At 39.3% G+C, this 19,555-nt stretch overlaps 1 protein-coding gene across 5 annotated transcripts in view; it reads right to left on the bottom strand.

The window, feature by feature from the left end:
* Positions 1 to 671: 671 nt before the first annotated feature.
* EFCAB7 (EF-hand calcium binding domain 7) overlaps positions 672 to 19,555 on the bottom strand; it is a 45,573-nt gene continuing 26,689 nt past the window's right edge. For 3 of the 5 annotated variants that reach the window (XM_084876054.1, XM_084876053.1, XM_084876052.1), the window contains exons 10-14: positions 18,645 to 18,778; positions 10,651 to 10,799; positions 6,276 to 6,485; positions 1,862 to 1,969; positions 672 to 920 (exon numbers count right to left, since the gene is read on the bottom strand). In XM_084876054.1, coding sequence (XP_084732180.1) covers positions 846 to 920; positions 1,862 to 1,969; positions 6,276 to 6,485; positions 10,651 to 10,799; positions 18,645 to 18,778 — 676 coding nt within the window. In that variant the 3' untranslated portion in view covers positions 672 to 845. The remainder of the gene's footprint in view (positions 921 to 1,861; positions 1,970 to 6,275; positions 6,486 to 10,650; positions 10,800 to 18,644; positions 18,779 to 19,555) is intronic. The other 2 variants (XM_084876056.1, XM_084876055.1) reach the window with 1 other exon arrangement.

Raw genomic sequence — 19,555 nt, forward strand, 5'->3', positions numbered from 1 at the left:
CACAGGACAGGTTTGGAACACCTAGATAATTTTTTTTTGGAAATGGTGGGATGTGGTCCCAGGCTGAGCACCTGCAGGGCCCTGGGGGAGGCACGGATTCTAAGCTAAAGATACAGAGCAGGACATAGAGGCCACAGTGAGGAGGCAGGCATTGCAGCAGCAGCAGCAGCAGCAGGAAGAAGAAGGAACCCAAAAGGTCCCCTGGTCCTTCCACATACCAGTGACCACACAGGCACAGACAGGAGTTCCGGACCAGAGAGTTCCCTGGACAGGGCATGGAAAAGCCAAAGAGATCACACAGGGCACTTGCTGAAGCTGGCCCATTTACATTTTCTTTTAGGATTTTGTAGAATTCATTGAGTATTACTTTTTTTAAAAAAAGTATTTTGTTGATTTCAGAAAAGAAGGGGGAGAGAGAGAGAAACATCAATGATGAGAGAATCATCATTCAGCTACCTCCTGCACACCCAACACTGGGGACCAAGCCTACAACCTGGGCACATGCCCTGACTGGGAATTAAACAGTGTCCACCTGGGTCGTGCTGGCTGGGTGACTATTACTTTTTAAAAGCTTATCTATAGTTTTATTTTTATTTACTATATATTATATATAAAATGTGCCCAGATTTCCCATTAAATAAGGCCACACATTTTAAAATTATTTATATTTTAATAATAAAGTATATAATATAGGAGGAAATGTAAATGCATACAAACTAAATAGATTATTTATGTGTATTAGTTAAATTGAATAGCATTTAGTTGATCAACAAATACCATACTAAACCTGAAATTCTTCTTCTTAGTCTGATAGTCTCTTGTAGAATTATTTCCTAAAATTGTATTTAAGATATAAGGGAATATACACAATTATATATCCATTCTTGTCGTTCATTCAGAGGCATTACATGTTGACAAACCTGCATATAAAAATAGAAAGCTTTTACTTTCCTTTTACATATTTTTATTTTGCGCTAATTTTTCAATAGAACATTTCAGGCTCTATGTAAAAAATATCCTTGTGCTTATAACATTCTATGATATTTATCCTTAGCAGGGACCTGCAATCTATGATCTAATGTAGGATAAGACAGCCTAAATTCTACTTTAATAGAATTGGTGTTTGTGAAGGTAGTTAAAGAGGGATGGTGGAAAGAGGAGTAAATATCCTTTCTTTATTACCTACAACATTTTATAAAATCCTCACTGCCTATATGCAAATATAAAAGATCTCCTTTCTTTATCCTGTTCTAGAATGTTCTAGGATTTCACAGAGACTATAGAGAAAGAAAGGGTGAGAATAGAAAGCTTTTCCCTGTCTCCCTTCTTCAGACTTAGTTTCAGCATCTACTGATCTGTCCCTGCCTTTGAACTTCTGGCTAAGTCAGAAACCCAGAGTTCTGCTACCAGTGGAACCACAGCTGTTCCTGACTTGACTTAGCTGGTTACCTAAAACTCAGAAGCATTTTCTCTTTCAGGTAATCTTGGAAAATCTAAATAATATACATAAAAATATTGTGGATTAACAAAATTCCTATTACTATTAATATTAATACTACTTTGTATTTGTATATGATGTTCAAAAGTGCTTTCATGTACATCATTTTATCTTTACATTAACTTTGTGAAGTACCTGGAGCTGGTGATATATTAATTTTACACTTAAATAGACTGGAACAGAAAGGATAAGTGATTAGAACCAAGTCTCCTATCTCCTAGTACTGGATGATACTAATACAAATACCAGACTTAAAATAATTCTCCACTTTATTTTATATATACATTTATTCATAGCATTACAGCAAAAAATTTTTTCCCAATTGACAGAACAGAAAGGTTTAATTAGAAAACGATGCATTACCATTGTAGACTTGGGTGCCACTTCTACTGCAAATATGTTGAGTCCTCTGTTGTTTATGCAGTTTTTACTTAGCTCATTGTTGACGTGAATAATCACTTTATTATCTGACTATAAAAAAAGATTTGATAAGTTGTTAGCTCTGTTTTTAATAAAGCAGATAAATAAAATGGTAATTATAAGGCATTTTGTAAGTCTTGTGATAGAGGTATTCATAGGGTTCCATAGAAAGACGGAAGACATTATAGAAATACAGAAACATTAGCTGGGACTGGGGCATCAAGGAAGACCTTATGGAAGAATGATACTTGAGATAATAGATGATGGCCTCTAGGATGGGTAGGGAGCAAGAAACAGCAGAAGGGAGTTGAGAAGTGAGAGAAATGCAAGTCCAAGTATTCTCCTGCTACGGAACTGCAATCACTCCCTACTGGCTAAGGAGGGGTAGTGTAACATCAGACTACCCAGATTCATTTCTCAGTCCCTCTGCTACTTACCTGTGTGGCCTTTTGCAAATTAACAACCTTGTGCTTTAGTTTCCTTGTGTGTAAAATGGGGATAGTATTTACCCCATTGAGTTGTTGTGAAAAGTAACTGTATTAATATATGTTAAGTGCCTTATACACTGTAAACTCAACACTATTATGACTTCATTTTAGTGAAGGAAGTTTAATTTTCCTTGAGGGAAAAGGATATAGAGGGCTGAGAAATGATAAGTTAGAGCAGAGCAGAGGAAGTGGGGTAAAGTAGTGACTCCCTTCTACCCTTGTAATCCCAATAAAACATAGAGGGCAGAAAGGAAAATGTGATGGATTTTTAGAATCACCTTCCAAGGCTTTATGATCCATTTGAAAATTGCAATTTACTAGCTGGGGACCCTAGCTTATTTCATCAAATCCAAATTCATTTACCGCTTTTTCAAGGTAACATATAAAGTAGGGTTACTGTTATTTATATGGACAATAATACAATAATCCTGTATAATAAAGAGGTAATATGCAAATTGATCCTCATGCCTTGCATAAGATGGTTGCCCCCATGTGGTCAAAGATGGCTGCTGAAAGATTGCCGGTAGGGGAAGGCAGTTGGGGGCAACTAGGCCTGCAGGGGAGGGAGGGCAGTTGGGGGGACCAGGTCTGCAGGGGAGGGCAATTAGGGGTGAACAGGCCAGCAGGGGAGGGTAGTTAGGGGCAACAAGGCTAGCAGGGGAGGGCAGTTAGAAGCAACCAGATTGGCAGGAGAGGGCAGTTGGGGTGAACAGGCTGGCAGAGGTGGGCAGTTTGGGGCAACGGGGCCAACAGAGGAGGGCAGTTGGGGGTGAATGGGCTGCCAGGGGAGTGGTTAGAGAGTGATCAGACTGGCAGGCAGGCGAGCTGTTGGGAGCCAGCAGTCCCAGACTGTGAGAGGGATGTCCTACTGCCAGTTTAGGCTTGATCCCACAGCAGGCAGAAGGACATCCTCCGAGGGGTCCTAGATTGGATAGTGTGCAGAATCCAAAAATAATGAGGATAGTATAAGGAGCATCTGGGAAAACTTTGAGCATACCAACATTCACATCATGGGGGTAATAAAAGGAGGAGAGAGAGAGAGAGAGAGAGAGAGAGAGAGAGAGAGAGAGAGAGAGAGAGAGAGGGAGAGAGAGAGAGAGAGAGGAATTGAAAACCTATGTGAAAAATAATGACAAAAAATATCCCTTACCTGATAAAGAAAATAAACATATAAGTCCAAGAAACACAGAGAATCTCAAAGAAGAATAACTCAAAGAGGCCAACACAAATACACATAAATTAAAATGCAAAAAGTTAAAAGACAAAGAGAGAATCTTAAAAGCAGCAAGCAAAAGGCAGTTATCCACAAGAGAGCTCCTATAAGACTGTCAGCTGATTTCTCATCACAAACATTGCAGGCCCAAAGGGATTGATAAGAAATATTCAGAGATGAAAGGAAGGACCTACAACCATAATTACCCTACCCTGCACTTTCCAGGAGGCCCTAGAACCACCTCCACAAGGGACCTATTCAAGAGGAAAATTCAGCTAAAGTGACCCAGCAAAGCTATCATTCAGAATGGGAGGACAGATAAAGAGCTTCCCAGATAAGAAAAAGCTAAAGGAGTTCAGCATCACTAAACCAGTATTACAAGAAATGTTAAAATGTTTTCTTTAAGACTGGAGCAGGGGTTGGGGGAACAGATGAAAAAGGTGAAGTACAAATAGATACTTAGAGAATAGTCATGGGGGTGTAAAGTACAGCATAGGAAATATAGTCAATAATATTGCAAAAACTATATATGGTATCAGATGGGTACCAGATTTATCAGGGTGAAATCTTAGTAAGTGATATGATGACTAGTTATTGGGTTGTACACCTGGAATTAATGTAGTACTGCATATCAACTGTAATTGAAAAATAAAAAATTACTTAAAGTAAAAAATATATATTTAATAACAAAATGCTCAAAATTATTTAAAGTTAAAAATATTAATAACAAAATTTTGAGTATATATCTAAAATGTACATGTATTTTAATTTAAATACACGTACTATTATTCTAATCTATTATTGATATTATAAAACATACACAACATACATAAAATGTCAATTGAAAAGGTTGACATCAAGATGAATTAAAAAGAAAACTGCTTCTGCTTTGTCCTTGCATCCATAATACAGGTAATACTTCCAAACCAAATACACTGGTTATATATAATATAGATCATCCAACTTCAAGAAGCTTGCTGAATATATTTTCCAACTTTTTGTAGTTGGTGCTGTTAGTGGAGCTGACTGAATGTACAAAGTCATTTACTCTGGGTTTTGTACAGAAACAAGGTCACTGTCTCCATTACTTTGCTAAAATAACATTTTTGCTGTGATAGATGGGCAAACCCCCATGCTTAATTTTCCTTTTAAAATTCAGACAGATCCTCTGATCTCTGTCAGTCAGTTTTCTCGTTTTGTAGTCTGTGTGATGGCTTAATAAAAGAAAGCTTTTATTTAAGTACTAGAAACCTGGTACACGAAATTCATGCGTGAGTAGGGTTCCTAGGCCTGGCAGGTGATCAGGACCAATTGGGGCTTTCTAGCCGCTGGCCACAGCCTCCCTTCATTCTGTGCTGCCTCCTGGTAAACATTGCAGTCATGAGAACCATTTCATAACTGATACCTTGTTTTAGTCTCTGGTCAAACTCCTGTGGAGACAATTTGCATATTAGGTTTTTATATACACTGAGTGGCCAGATTGTTATGATCTCTGAATGCATAATAATCTGATCACTTAGTGTGTGAGTGTGTGTGTGTGTATGAGGCCTGGTACATGAATTCATGCACGGGTGAGTCTGGCCAGCCTGGCCAGGGGGAGGGGACATGGGCAGTTGGCTGGCTTGCCTGCTGGTCAAACTCTGGTTGGGGAGACAATTTGCATATTAGCCTTTTATGACATAGGATAGACAATGAGTAGCCAGATTATTATTCATTCAGAGATCATAATAATCTGGCCAATCAGTTTATATATCAATAGATAGGAAATTCTTCTTAGATTTTTAACTCAAACTAGGCATGATAATCTATAATAATAAAAGGCTAATATGCAAATGGCCATCATGCCCTCATGCATAACAATCTATCAGCAGGAGGTTGCATCCCCGCCTGGCACTGGCTGGGGACATGACTGATGCTGACACTGCATTTTCCTTAGTAAGTGAAATGGGACTCCTGGCGGGACTTGACAGGGGACCTGAGGCTGTACGCCTTGGGTCTGGGTCTCACTCAATGGGGTGGGGCCAGCTGGGACTCAGTCTAGGGCGATTATGAGGCACATGTGGGTGGGTGGGGACTTGACTCTGGGTCCTGCAGCATGCCCCAGACTCTGATAGGAGAGAGATTTTCATATACATTTTACTAATTTTCTTTCATCTCTGACACTTCTATTATAGAGAAAGGGCAAAAAAGCAATATTTTACTAATTTTCTTTCATCTCTGACACTTCTATTATAGAGAAAGGGCAAAAAGCAATATTAAAATATTTCCTCTAATTAATTCCTTTTTAATGTTTACGAATTCTGTGCATCAGGCCACTATTTTATAAATAAAAGCCTAATATGCAAACTGTCCCTGCGGGAGTTCAACCTGGAGACCAGGAGTTCGATTGCTCGCTATGACATGCGCTGACCACCAGGGGGAGGTGCAGAATGAAGGAAAGCCCCAGTCAGCTGCCAGAAGGCCCCGATTGGCCTTGATTGCAAGTCAGGCCTAGGGACCCTACCCATGCACAAATTACGTGCACTGGGCCTCTACTTATATTGTAAATATTATTAATGTAATAGGACATTTAATTACTGTGCAAAAATAGAGTAAGAAAGAAGATGGAAAATATTAGTAAACATTGCAGTCATGAGAACCATTTCATAACAGATACCTTGTTTTCAATAATAGAAGTTATCCAGGTGTCATGCTTATGAGTATATACAATAATATTTTCATAACCATCCATTACTTTGGCATTGCCTTTGTTAAGAACAGATTTGCAAATGGCCTTCTCAAGTTGCCCACTGCATGGCTCCATATGGACAGCTTTCATTCTTGGCTTGCATTTGTCTGCATAGATATCGATGACAAATGGGCATGCCTGATATAAAAGAAAAAAACAAACCTTATTTTAGCCTTCTGACAGAATTTAAATAAATTTATTATTCATTCTAGAGGCTTGGTGCATGAAATTCATGCAAGAAGGGGTCCCTCAGCCCAGCCTGCACCCTCTCCAATCCAGGACCTCTCAGAGATTGGGCCTAAACCAGCAGTTGAACATCCCTTCTAACCACTCTGCCTGCCTGCCTGATCACTCCTAACTGCCTCTAACCACTCTGCCTGCCTGCCTGATCACTCCTAACTGCTAGTAGGCATACTAGCCTGGTGTCCCTAACTGCTCCCCTGCTGACCTGATCATCCCAAACTACTCCTCTGCCAGCCTAATTGCCCCTAACTGCTCCCCCACTGGCCTGATCACCCATAACTATTTGCTTCCCTGACAGCCTGATTACCCCTAACTGCTCTCCCCTGTTGGCCTGATCATCCCTAACCACCTCTGCCTCGGCCCCCGCCACCATGGCTTTGTCCGGAAGGACATCGGATGTCCAGAAGATATCTGGTCGATCTGGCCTAATTAGCATATTATCCTTTTATTAATATAGATGTTTACCATATGATTTAAGAAGATACACTACACTTCCCAGCTTGTCCTTCTGATGCACTTTTAGAAGAAAATTTTAGTACTATAAATTTAGTGATAAAAAAGCATAAAATTCTGATTTTGGGTTAGCATATTAATGGATAATATTCACAGAAAAGAAAACTATAACCTCTAGCAAATCAGTAACTTTTCCTTAAACAATTCGACCACTCTTCCATTTTTTTTTTAAAGCTACCTCGTGTCATATTACTAATTTAATACCCTTTTCTAACTTTAAGGGCATAGAAATAACTCATCAAAGGGCTCTAAAAGAGATATGTTTACAAATGAAACCTAATGAGTGGATAAAGAGTACTGAAAAGAACTAAATGTATAAAAACAAACAGTTCAAAGTTAGTGTAAAAGCACCTTTAAAATCCGAGGCCTAAAAATGTTTTGTGCTTTTGGAAATGGATTTTTCTAATGTCTACCTTTCGGTCTTTACCATAGTCCACAAGTTGCCTTTGCCTCTCCATCCAACCCAGTCTTCTGCTTCCTTATATTCCGGCTACTCCAATCTTTCAGGCTTTATAACAACTGAAGTTCATTTCTATGTGCCAGCCTTAATACAGGGTGGGTCAAAGTAGGTTTACAGTTGTGAGCACATGAAGCAAGAATTTATCCTTGTATTATTATTTATTAACTAGAGGCCCAGTGCACAAAATTCATGCATGGGGGTGTCCCTCAGCCCAGCCTGACCCTCTCCAATCTGGGACCTCTCAGGGGGTGTCCAACTGCTGGTTGATCTTGCCCCTAACTGCTTGTTCCCTTGCACTGACCTGATCACTCCTAACTCTCCCCTGCCAGCCTGATCACTCCTAACCAACTCTGCCTCGGCCCTGCCACTGTGGCTTTGTCTGAAAGGACATCAGATGTCCGGTAGATGTCTTGTCGACCTGGTCTAATTAGCATATTACAATTTCATTAGGTAGATTATTGTATTCTTTTCCATATGAACAACTGTAAACCTACTTTTGCTCCCTCTCTTCCCTATATGTAATGTTCTCTCTGCTTGGAAGATTCTTTTCATTTTTTACATGGTTACCTCTGCTCCTCCTTCAGGTTAAAGTTTAAGAGTTATCTCTGCAGAGAGAGCTGTTCTTATATCCCAAGCTCCTTCATTCCCCTCCTGTTCTCAACTTTGACTTCTAGCTTATTTTTTTTTCAAAACACCTTCTTGGAAAAAATATATTTTATTGATTTTTCTTACAGAGAGGAAAGGAGAGAGATAGAGAGCTAGAAACGTCAATGAGAGAGAAACATCGACCAGCTGCCTCCTGCACACCCCCTACCGGGGATGTGCCTGCAACCAATGTACATGCCCTTGACCGGAATCGAACCTGGGTCCTTTCAGTGCGCAGACCGACGCTCTACCGCTGAGCCAAACTGGTTTTGGCTCAAAACACTTTTGAAGTGATTTTTTTTTTTTTGTATTTAATTAATTATTCTGTCCTCCATGAGGACAGAAATTTTGACTATTATATTCATCATTGTATTCTCAGTGCCTGTTTATTAGAGGTTCATCACATATAGGCCTCCAAAAAATAATTACTGAATAAGTAAGTAAATTTATACATACTAATGGTCATCTTTTTATTTGGAAAACAAAAGATAAAAGCCTGAAGTTAGTTGAGCATTGATACAGTTTTTACTAAAATTTAAAAAATATGTCTTCATGATTCCAACCTTTATTAGTAATATATTTACTGGGGTCTCATCATCCTTTGAATTTCCACTGTATATATTTTTTTACCTTTTGAATATCCAATGATGTGAATATATTATATAGTAAATAAATGAATAAACTATAAATTTAAAAATTTTTATCTTGAAAATCCTTTTTGCCTATGATTTCAAAGGTCAATGACACCAGTAAATGCTATAAAATGTTTTGAATTACTCTTAACTAATTTCTCTACTAAGTGAAAAAATGTACAACAGATGCAATATTACACATAGATTAGATTCTGATTTTGTACGATGGTTAAAATGTGGGGTTCAGTGAATGTTAGGTTAAAGTAGGATATAAAAGTGACTGTAGCCAAAACCGGTTGCGCTCAGTGGATAGAGTGTCAACCTGCGGATTAAAAGGTCCCGGGTTCGATTCCGGTCAAGGGCATGTACATTGGTTGCGGGCACATCCCCAGTAGGGGGTGTGCAAGAGGCAGCTGATTGATGTTTCCCTCTCATCGATGTTTCTAACTTTCTATCTTTCCCTCTTCCTCTTTGTAAAAAATCAATAATACATATATATTTTTTTAAAGTGACTGTAAATATTTGCCTCCTATCTATAATAATAAAAGCACAATATGCTAATTAGACTGGACGTCCTTCCAGATGACCTTCTAGACAAGCCAGGGCTGTAAGGGAAGCCCAGGTCCCGGTTACCCGCTGGCAGCAGGAGGGAAGCCCGGCTCCCATGTGCCAGAGGGAAGCCAGGGTCCTGGGTGCCAGAGGGAAGCCAGTGCTGGCAGCAGGGGGAAGGAAGGCCTATTCTTGCATGGATTTCATGCATCGGGCCTCTAGTTATTAATAACAACAAAACAGTATAGAAAACTTTTCAAAAACAGGTTTTTAAGGGATTTTGAATAATATCAAAACTAAGAATTAAACCAAAGTCTCAATACATTCAAAACTCAAAATTTGTTGGTGCTAATGTTACCCTAAGATGATTTATATATAGAAAGAACATAAACTTCTTTTAATTTTAAGAATATAAACAAAATTAGTTATCTAATTTGTGACCTGAAACTCTTAATTTTTTTTTATTTTAAATCTAACACAAAAATATAGAATTTAAGAAATGGAACTTAGCCCTAGCTGGTTTGGCTCAGTGGATAGAACATCCCCCTGCAAAGTGAAGGGTTCCAGGTTTGATTCCGGCCAATGGCATATGCCCAGATTGCAGGCTAGATTCCTACTAAGGGGTGTGCAGGAGGCAGTCTATCAGTGATTCTCTCTCATCATTGATGTTTCTATCTCTTTCTCCCTCTCTCTTCCTCTCTGACATAGATAAAAATACATATTAATAAAAAAAAAGTAGTGCCTAATTTTTATTATTCCTTTGGATTATTACAAGTCTTATTCAACTTCTCCAGCCTATCATGTTAATGAATAATAATGATAGCTAATACATTCACAATGCTTTAGATAAGTAAAGCACTGCCACAAGAAGCTTCCTTTGTCAAAAAATCAGAATTCCAGTTTTCATATAGACACATTCCCCTTATTCTGTTGGGACAAAGAATTTCCCCTTAGAAATGAGACTTTAGCAACTCAAATAGCCATCACCAATTAAGAAATATAATTTTTTAGATTACAAATTTTTTCCGCATATCATATGTTCAAACTCCTTTGTTCCTGAATGTTTGTAGTAACTAACAAAATAGCTCACAATAGGAATTTTCATAAACTAGCAAAAATGTGCTGTTGCACCCAGGATTCATTCATATGCTAAAGTTCAAGAATTTCAGTGCCCAATTTAAAAGTCATGTATTGGGAAAATGTTCATGGGGTAAAATATTATATACATTAAACCCACAATAAAAATTTTAGATTGCTTTACCTCTGTTAATTCCAGAGCTTTATTGTAGCCCATTGAAAGGAGAGTTACCCAGAGGTCACGAGGATCTCCTTCACGATCATTAGCTTCCATTAGATTCAGATCCATAAAGCCCTGTCTTGTTAGTTCATTCTTCTTTGTATCAAAATTCTCTGTCAAAACAACCAAAAGTTCCTCCTTATATAATATAAATTTCATATATTTAATAAAAAGTCTATCCTTTGTTATTCATAAATGTTTATTTTAAAGGAGACCTTATGAATCCGTGAGCCATGTGAAAGTGGAATGACTCAAAACATGCCAGATAACTCAGCTGTTGAGCATTGTCCCAATATGTCAAGGTTGTGGGTTCGATCTCTGATCAGGACACGTACAAGAATCAACTAATGAAAGCATAAATAAGCAGAACAACGAATTGATGTTTCTCTTTCTCTCCCTTACTCTAGAAAGGAAAGGAGAAAGGAAGAAAGGAAGGAAGGAAGAGAGGGAGGGAGGGAGGGAAGGAGAGAGGGAGGGAGGGAGGGAAGGAGAGAGGGAGGGAAGGAGGGAGGGAGGGAGGGAGGGAGGGAGGGAGGGAGGGAGGGAGGGAGGGAGGGAGGAAGAAGACAACTGTTTAAAAAAAAAAAAAACATGCTTGAGTCTAATTTCCCACAACTCAGCATAATAACCATCACAATGCATGCTTTAGTTTTTAAACAAAATCTGAAGTTATAAATAATGCAAATATATTCCAAAATTAAAGGAAATTGTAATATTGGGTAAATTCTAACCTGCCTACTTATGTAGAGCAGATACTATTATATATTTCAAAAAATTAAAATGCTTCATATATATATTTGCCACTTAAAACAAGCAGAACTTGGATGGATTTGATGTAATAACCCCCAAACTACTGATGTCTCAAAAAGGGAGATGAGGATGTGCCATATTTAAGGAGCCTACTCTATGTCTAATTACTCTTATTTTAACCAAATTGTCCTCTTAATAAACTGTTAGACAATAGGAAACACTTTGGAGTTCATGAATGTCCCAGACAAATATAAGTATGTCCATTTAAATATTATTTGCAAGCAAAACTAAATCCACCCAGAAGTATCTAAATACGTGTAATTCCTGAATATATCTATAACATCGATAATAAACAGCTACTCATTATGAATTACTAGAGGCCTAGTGCAAGAAATTTGTGCACTAGGGGGTGTCCCTCAGCCCAACCTGTACCCTCTCCAATCTAGGACCCCATGAAGGATGTCTGACTGCCAGTTTAGGCCCGATCGCTTGTAATCCGGGACTGCTGGCTCCTAATCACTCGTCTGCCTGACTGCCTGATTGCCCCTAACCACTCTGCCTGCCAGCCTGATAGCCCCCTAACCATTCCCCTGCTGGCCTAATTGACACCTAACTGCTCCCCTGCAGGCCCAATCGCCCCCAACTGCCCTCCCCTGCAGGCCTACTCACCCCCAACTGCCCTCTCCTGCATGCCTAGTTGCCCCCATCTGCCCTCCCCTGCAGGCCTGATTTACCCCAACTGCCCTTCCCTGTCTGCCATCTTGTGATGATATGGGAGTGACCATCTTGTGGTGGCCATCTTGTGATGACATGGGGGTGCCCATCTTATGATGTGAGGGCATGAGGGTCAATTTGCATATTACCTCCTTATTATAGGATATTCTGTTAACTGCCCTAGCAACAAGAAAGATTCCATTTTCCAACTCCTATCCAAGGAAAATGGGTACTTTTATTTGAGATATCCCTTTTGTATGCATTTTAGTAAGAAAAGCAGTAGAGACATGACTGTTTAAAAGTAGATGACTGAATAATAGTTTGAAATATTTAGAGTTTGGAAAATGACTCCTAACTTTTACAAGAAAAAAAGTAAATGAAGATTAAATTTGATCATAAAAATGGTAGCCACTAAAATGGAGGTTGGAGCTACTTATACAGTAAAGCAAAATGAAAAATATTAATATTTGATATATAATCCAAAGAAATTATTACTTTAAAAAATGTATCCAGATACTGTAATATAAAGACTATTAATAACTAATCTACTTTTAAAACTTAAAATTATCAATCCTCCATTAAATTTTTAAAAATGTATTAACATACCCAACTTTAAGACTTACTTTAAAACTACAATAATCAAGACAGTGTGATAATGGCAAAAAATTAAATAAAATAATCAGTGGACTTGAATAGAGATCTCAGAAATAGACCCATACAAATATATGCAATGTTTGACAAAGGAGCAAAGTCAGTTCAATGGAGTAAGGATAGTCTTCTCAAAAAGTGGTGCTGAGACAACTGGACATCTATAAGGAAAAAAAAAAAAATAATTCTAGACAAGGATCTTACATCTTTCACAAAAAAATGAATTAAAATGGATCATAGACCCAAAAGGGTCATAGTCTCAAAACACAAGTCTATAAAACTTCAAGATAACAGATGAAAATTTGAGTGAACTTGTGCATATCTATGCATTTTGTGCTACAACACCAAATGCATGATCCATTAAAAAAAAATGATAAATGGAACGTCACTAAAATTAAAAACTTCTGCCCTGTGAAGGACACTATTAAGAGAATGAAAATACAAGCCACAGATTGGGAGAAAATACTTGTAAAACATATATCTGATAAAGACTTGTATCCAATACATACTAAGAACTCAACAACAAGGAAACAAATATCTTAATTAAAAAATGGATAAAAGATCTGAACAGACACCTCACCAAAGAAAATATGCAGATGGCAAAGAAGCATATGAAAAAATACTCAATGTTATATTTTATTAAGTAACTGCAAAATAAAACAACAATGAAATGCCACTACACACATATTAGAATGGCTAAATCCAAAAACTGACAATACCAAATGTTGTATGGCGCAACAGGATTCATTGCTGGTGTGAATGCAAATGGTACAATCACTTTGGAAGACAATTTGATAATTCTTTCAAAGTTAAACACTGGTTTGCTATGCCATAAAGCAATACCATTTCATTGCTATACCATTCATTAACTGAAGCAATTAAAATGAGTTGAAAATTATGTACATATAACAATCTGCACACTGATTATTTATAAGAACTATATTCATTATTGCCAAAAATTGGAAGTAACTGCCGAAACCGGTTTGGCTCAGTGGTAGAGCGTCGGTCTGCGGACTGAAAGGTCCCTGGTTCGATTCCGGTCAGGGGCATGTACCTTGGTTGCAGGCACATCCCCGGTAGGGGGTGTGCAGGAGGCAACTGGTCGATGTTTCTCACTCATCAACGTTTCTAGCTATCTCTCTCCCTTCCTCTCTGTAAAAAAATCAATAAAATATATATATTTTTAAAAATTGGAAGTAATCAAGATGTCCTTTAATAGGTGAATAAACAAACTGTGGTACTTTCAAACAAGAAAATATAATTCAGCGCTAAAAAAAAAAGAACTATCAAGCCTTGAAAATACATACCGTAAATGAAACTAAATGCATATAGCAAAGTGAAAGAGGACAGTCTGAAAAGGCTATGTATTGTATGATATTCTAACAAGACAATATTCTGGAAGAGGCAAAACTATAGAGACAGAACAAAATCAGTGGTTGCCAAAAGTTTGGAGGGAGAAATCCTATCTAATAAAGAGGGGATATGCTAATTGACTATCACGCCATCACTAAGATGGCTGCACCCACAGCTGAAGCCAAGTTCCCATAAGGAGCCTTAACGAGCAATCAGCAGACTTGTGACTATGCCCTCCCCTGCCACCTGAGGGCATGACAGGGGACTTCAGGCTGCGCCGCTTGCCCTGGAATGAGGCTGCAGGACCTCAGGCCATGCCCCTTGCCCCTGTGCCAGGCCAAGGGACCTGAGGCCATGCCCCCCGCCCAGCAGGGCTTGACAGGAACCTCAAGGTGCGCTTCCTGACCTGGTGCTGGGGTAGGGGACTTCAGGCTGCTCCCCCTGCTCCAGCGACAGGCCGGGGGACCTCAGGCCACACCCCCACCAGGTGGGGCTTGACAGGGGACTTTAGGCTGCACTCCCGCCCCAGTACCGGGTCAGGGAACCAGAGACTGTGCCCCCCTGCTTGGCAGGGTTTGACAGGAGACCTCAAGCCGTGCTCCCCACCCAGCATTACTTGACAGAGGACCTCAAGGTGCACCCCCAGTGCTGGGTTGGGGGAACTCAGGCCGCACCCCCTGCCCAGTGGGGCTTGACAGGGGACCTGAGGCTGCACGCATGCCCCCCTCCCATCCCCCACGTGGCAAGGCTTGACAGGGGACCTCAGGCCATGCCCCCCATCCAGTGGGGCTTGACAGGGAATCTGAGGCCATGTCTCCCATCTAGCGGGGTTTGACAGGGGACCCCAAGGCATGCCCCCCCACCCTGGTCTGGGCGTGGGGACCACAGGTCATGCCTCCTATCCTGGCACCATGCCAGGGGACCTGAGGTTACGTCCCCTGCTCTGCAGGGTTTGACAAGGGTGGGACTGGCCAGGTCTAGATCTAGCCCAATGGGCGTGGGGGCTGGCCGGATCTGGGTCTCACATGATTTTGAGGTGCATGTGGGTGGGTGGGTACTTGACTATGGGTCCCATGGTGCATCCCAGACTCTGACAGCAAGAAGGTTTTCATATACATTTTACTAATTTTCTTTCATCACTGACACTTCTATTATAGAGAAAGGGCAAATAGCAATATTAAATTATTTCCTCTAATTAATCCCCTTTTAATGTGCATGAATTTCATGCACCAGGCCACTAATAGGTAGATAAATAGGTGCTGTATAAAAGATTTTTAGGGCAATAAAATGATTCTGTATGATTCTGTAATACCAGATTCATGAAATTATATATTTGTCAAAATCCAAAGAACTATACAACACAAAGCCTGTTTCTTTGTAGTATTATTAATGTTGGTAAAGCAGACATTCCCCCCAAATCACTTTTGAAGTCAACCATTCTTGGGTATTTTTTATAGCATGGTGCTTAAGGTTCTGGGGTCTGACTGCCTAGGTTTGAAATTCAGCTGTGAAATTTTTTACTGTCTAACCATGCTCAAGTGGCTTATCCTCTTTTATTCTGATTCCTTATTTGTAAAATGAGAATAATAGCACATATCTCAGAGAGTTGGTATGTAGAAGTGCTTCCACCTAATATATAAATTCTCAAAAAATGTTAACTATCAACTCTACAACTTAATTAAATTATTAAACAAATTATATTTATCAATAACTTTATAGTAAAAAAAATCCTAATTATGAATCACTCTTAAGGACTATGCTCTAGTGTAAACAATAGAGAATTAAAAGATTATATCATTAAAGTTACAAGATAATAGCATCATTCTAAAAATAATACACTTAAGTGCATTATCAATATTGTTAATCAAAATTTAATATTATAAATCAATATGTTTCTTTTAAAAATATATATTTTATTGATTTTTTTTTTTTTTTTTTTTTTTTTTTTTACAGAGAGGAAGGGAGAGAGATAGAGAATTAGAAACATCAATGAGAGAGAAACATCAATCAGCTGCCTCCTGCACACCCCCTACTGGGGATGTGCCCGCAACCAAGGTACATGCCCTTGACCAGAATCAAACCTAGGACCTTTCAGTCTGCAGGCTGATGCTCTATCCACTGAGCCAAACCTGCTTTGGCTCAATATACATTTCTTATTATTGATTATACTATATGAACTTTAAGTTTAAAAGAGATACATTTTTTAAAACCTTTATATTAATATTTCTACCTTACTTGCTGTTTAGATAAATATTTTTCAGGCTCCCATCTGGATCACTGCCTTTGCCAAGCTTAGATCATTTTAAGAACCAGAAGAGTAGGACACAGTACTGCCCCAGTGATAGATGCACGTGAGTTAATCTGGTATTTGTTCCTCCTCAAACTTCTTGCTCTGGCTATGGCTTTTTGGTTACCCCTTTGACCTTTCAGTCCTTGTCTTAAATATAAGGCCCCACACAATTCCCACACTCCTCCTAAGTGACAATTGCTTTTGCCTCATTCTCAGTATATTTCTTTGGTATTTTTGGTTTCCACACTTCCATGGATGCAATTTTATAATTTAACTTGAATACAAAAAAAAAACCAAAAACCCAAAGAATTCTTAATAGGTATAAATAACTTCCTGGAAACTTAATTTTTAATAAAACTCTAGTTTATTAGATCTTTGCTGCCCTCTCCTGGGCACAGTTTGGGGCTCTTGACCACTGCGGTCCCATTGATATCAAGAGCTAAGGCAAAGTGTTTTTTGTTTGTTTCTTTAAAAATTTTAATGCATTTTACTGATTTCAGAGAGGAAGGGAAAAAGAGAGAGAGATAGAAACATCAATGATGAGAAAATAATTGATTGGCTGCTTCCCACTAGGGATGGAGCCGGCAACCGAGCATGTGCCCTTGACTGGAATCGAACCCAGGACACTTCATTCCGCAGGTTGATGCTCCATCCACTGAGCCAAACTGGCTAGGGCTAAGGCAAAGTTTTTTACATTCTAAGTGCCAAAGAGCACAGGTTGAATACAAAATTACAATTAAGTACTATAATTCATATTTTCTTTGAGTACTATACCAACTATCAGTTTAAGTAAAATAAATGTTTATATTTTTATTATCTAAAAACAATCTATATATATAAAAAGGCAGTGACCATAACAACCGAAGGGACAACCAAAGGCTCAACCTAACACCGGAAATCAGTCCTGCAGTCAGTGCTGGGTTGCCATGGAGACCCAGCACTGACTGCTGAGGGGGCTGTCAGTGGATCAGGCCCAGAGAGAGGCCTGAAGAGAGAGGCAGGATCTGATTTGCAGCCTCTGTGTCAGCTGTTGATCAGCCCTTGCTTCTCTCTTTCTCTCCAGGCCTGGCCAACAGTGCATCTCTCTTTCTCTCTGGGCCTGAGGGGGGGGGGGGGGGGGGGGGGGGGCTGATGATCAGATAGGCCCAGAGATGCTGACTAGCATAGAAACCAACCAATCAGAACCAAACCTGGGTGAACTGTGAGGAACCAATGGCTGCCTGTGAGGTGGAGCTTTTGATGCTGACTGGCATAGAAACCAACCAATCAGAACCAAATCTGGATGAACTGAGAAGGCAGAACCTAAGGTGGGGGCTGAGGAGGGGTTTTAAGGCAGTTGGGGAAGAGATCAGGCCTGCAGGAGAGGGCAATTTAGGGAGAGATCAGGCCAGCAGGGGAGGGCCACTGGGGATGAGATCAGGTCAGCAGGGGTGGGCAGTTAGGGGCAATCAGACAGGCAGGCAGAGGCAGTTAGTGGTGATCAGTTAGGAGCCAGCGGTCCCAGATTGCGAGAGGGATGTCTGACTGCCAGTTTAGGTCCAATCCCACAGCAGGCCTAAACCAGGAGTCGGACATCTTTTTTTTTTTAAAATATATTTTATTAATTTTTTACAGAGAGGAAGGGAGAGAGAGAGCTAGAAACGTCGATGAGAAACATCGACCAGCTGCCTCTTGCACACCCCCTACTGGGGATGTGCCCACAACCAACGTACATGCCCCTGACCGGAATCGAACCTGGGACCTTTCAGTCCGCAGACCGACGCTTTACCACTGAGCCAAACCGGTTTCGGCAGGAGTCGGACATCTTTAGAGGGGTCCCCAGTTGGAGAGGGTGCAGGCTGGGGGAGAGATCCCCCTCCCCGCCATGCATGAATTTCATGCACTGGGCCACTAGCTGCTATAATAATATTCCATGGAGAAGTCTGACATTTTATTTCTTAAGAATGAGAGGGGACCTATATATTTCTTTACATAATCCATTAAGAACAAGAAAAGTGCTGCTCAGCTGGTGTGGCTCAGTGGTTGAACATCAACCCATGAACAAACAGGCCACTGATTGATTCCCGGTCAGGGCACATACCCAGGTTTCAGTAGGCAGTTGATTGATGCCTTTCTTTCATCAATGTTTCTATCTGTCCTTTTCCTTCCTCTCTAAAAAATCAATGAAAACATATTATTTAAAAATAAAAATAAAAGTGCTTACCTCTGCAGACAGCCCAAGCATCTTCATCACATTTCTCACCACTTGTTCTCAATTCAAAAAAATTATATTCTTCAAGACTAAGAAGACCATTTCCATCTAAGTCAATTATTTCAAATATATCTGATAAAGTTGACCTAAAATTATAAAAATAGCAAATTATTTGACTTGACTGAAGCTTTCTATAAAGATAACTTTGTAAAGGAAGTAATATCAAGGCATCGAACAATTTTTGTGAACTACAAAGCTAATGTATCCAAATATATATTTTTACTCAGTGTAGTATTGTATGAGATAAAGAAGCTTCTAAAACAATCGTTGTATCTTAAAACCTGTTAACTGGGGAGTTCCCTTTTTAATTATGCAACGTACAATGGGTGCATACTCTTTCACTAGGACGTGTCAGTATGTCACGCCCAGTGGATTTAATTTTATATTATTATTATTTTTATTTATACTTAATTAAAATAAATGAAATATATACTTTTTCATTTATTTATATATAAAGCACAAAGGAAAATACAAAATTACAAACAAATAGAAAAGAATACCAACAAAAAAATGGAAACATCGAATTAAAAAATTATAAATTTTACAAACAATTATAAAGATTACAAAAAATATATACCGTCTTTCTCAGGGCGCAACATATATTTCCAGGATGTATTCATACATCCTACCCATTCCCGATAGTGTTTACGTTTGACGTATTTATAGATCCTGCTCAGTTAACAGGTTAAAGCATAGTAGGACCTCAATTAATAGTAGTTCCCTTCTTTTCTCCTTTCTCCAATCTTTCTTCTTTCTTTCTACCAGATGATGTTGTGTATATCTAGGGCATGGGAAAACCACCCAAGTGCTTGGATTTCATGTTTGACAGTTACCTAAGTCAACAGTGCAACTAGCAGGATCTA

This window comes from Pipistrellus hanaki (genome assembly GCF_964339955.1).
Source record: "Pipistrellus hanaki genome assembly, chromosome: 2".
Lineage (NCBI taxonomy): Eukaryota > Metazoa > Chordata > Mammalia > Chiroptera > Vespertilionidae > Pipistrellus > Pipistrellus hanaki.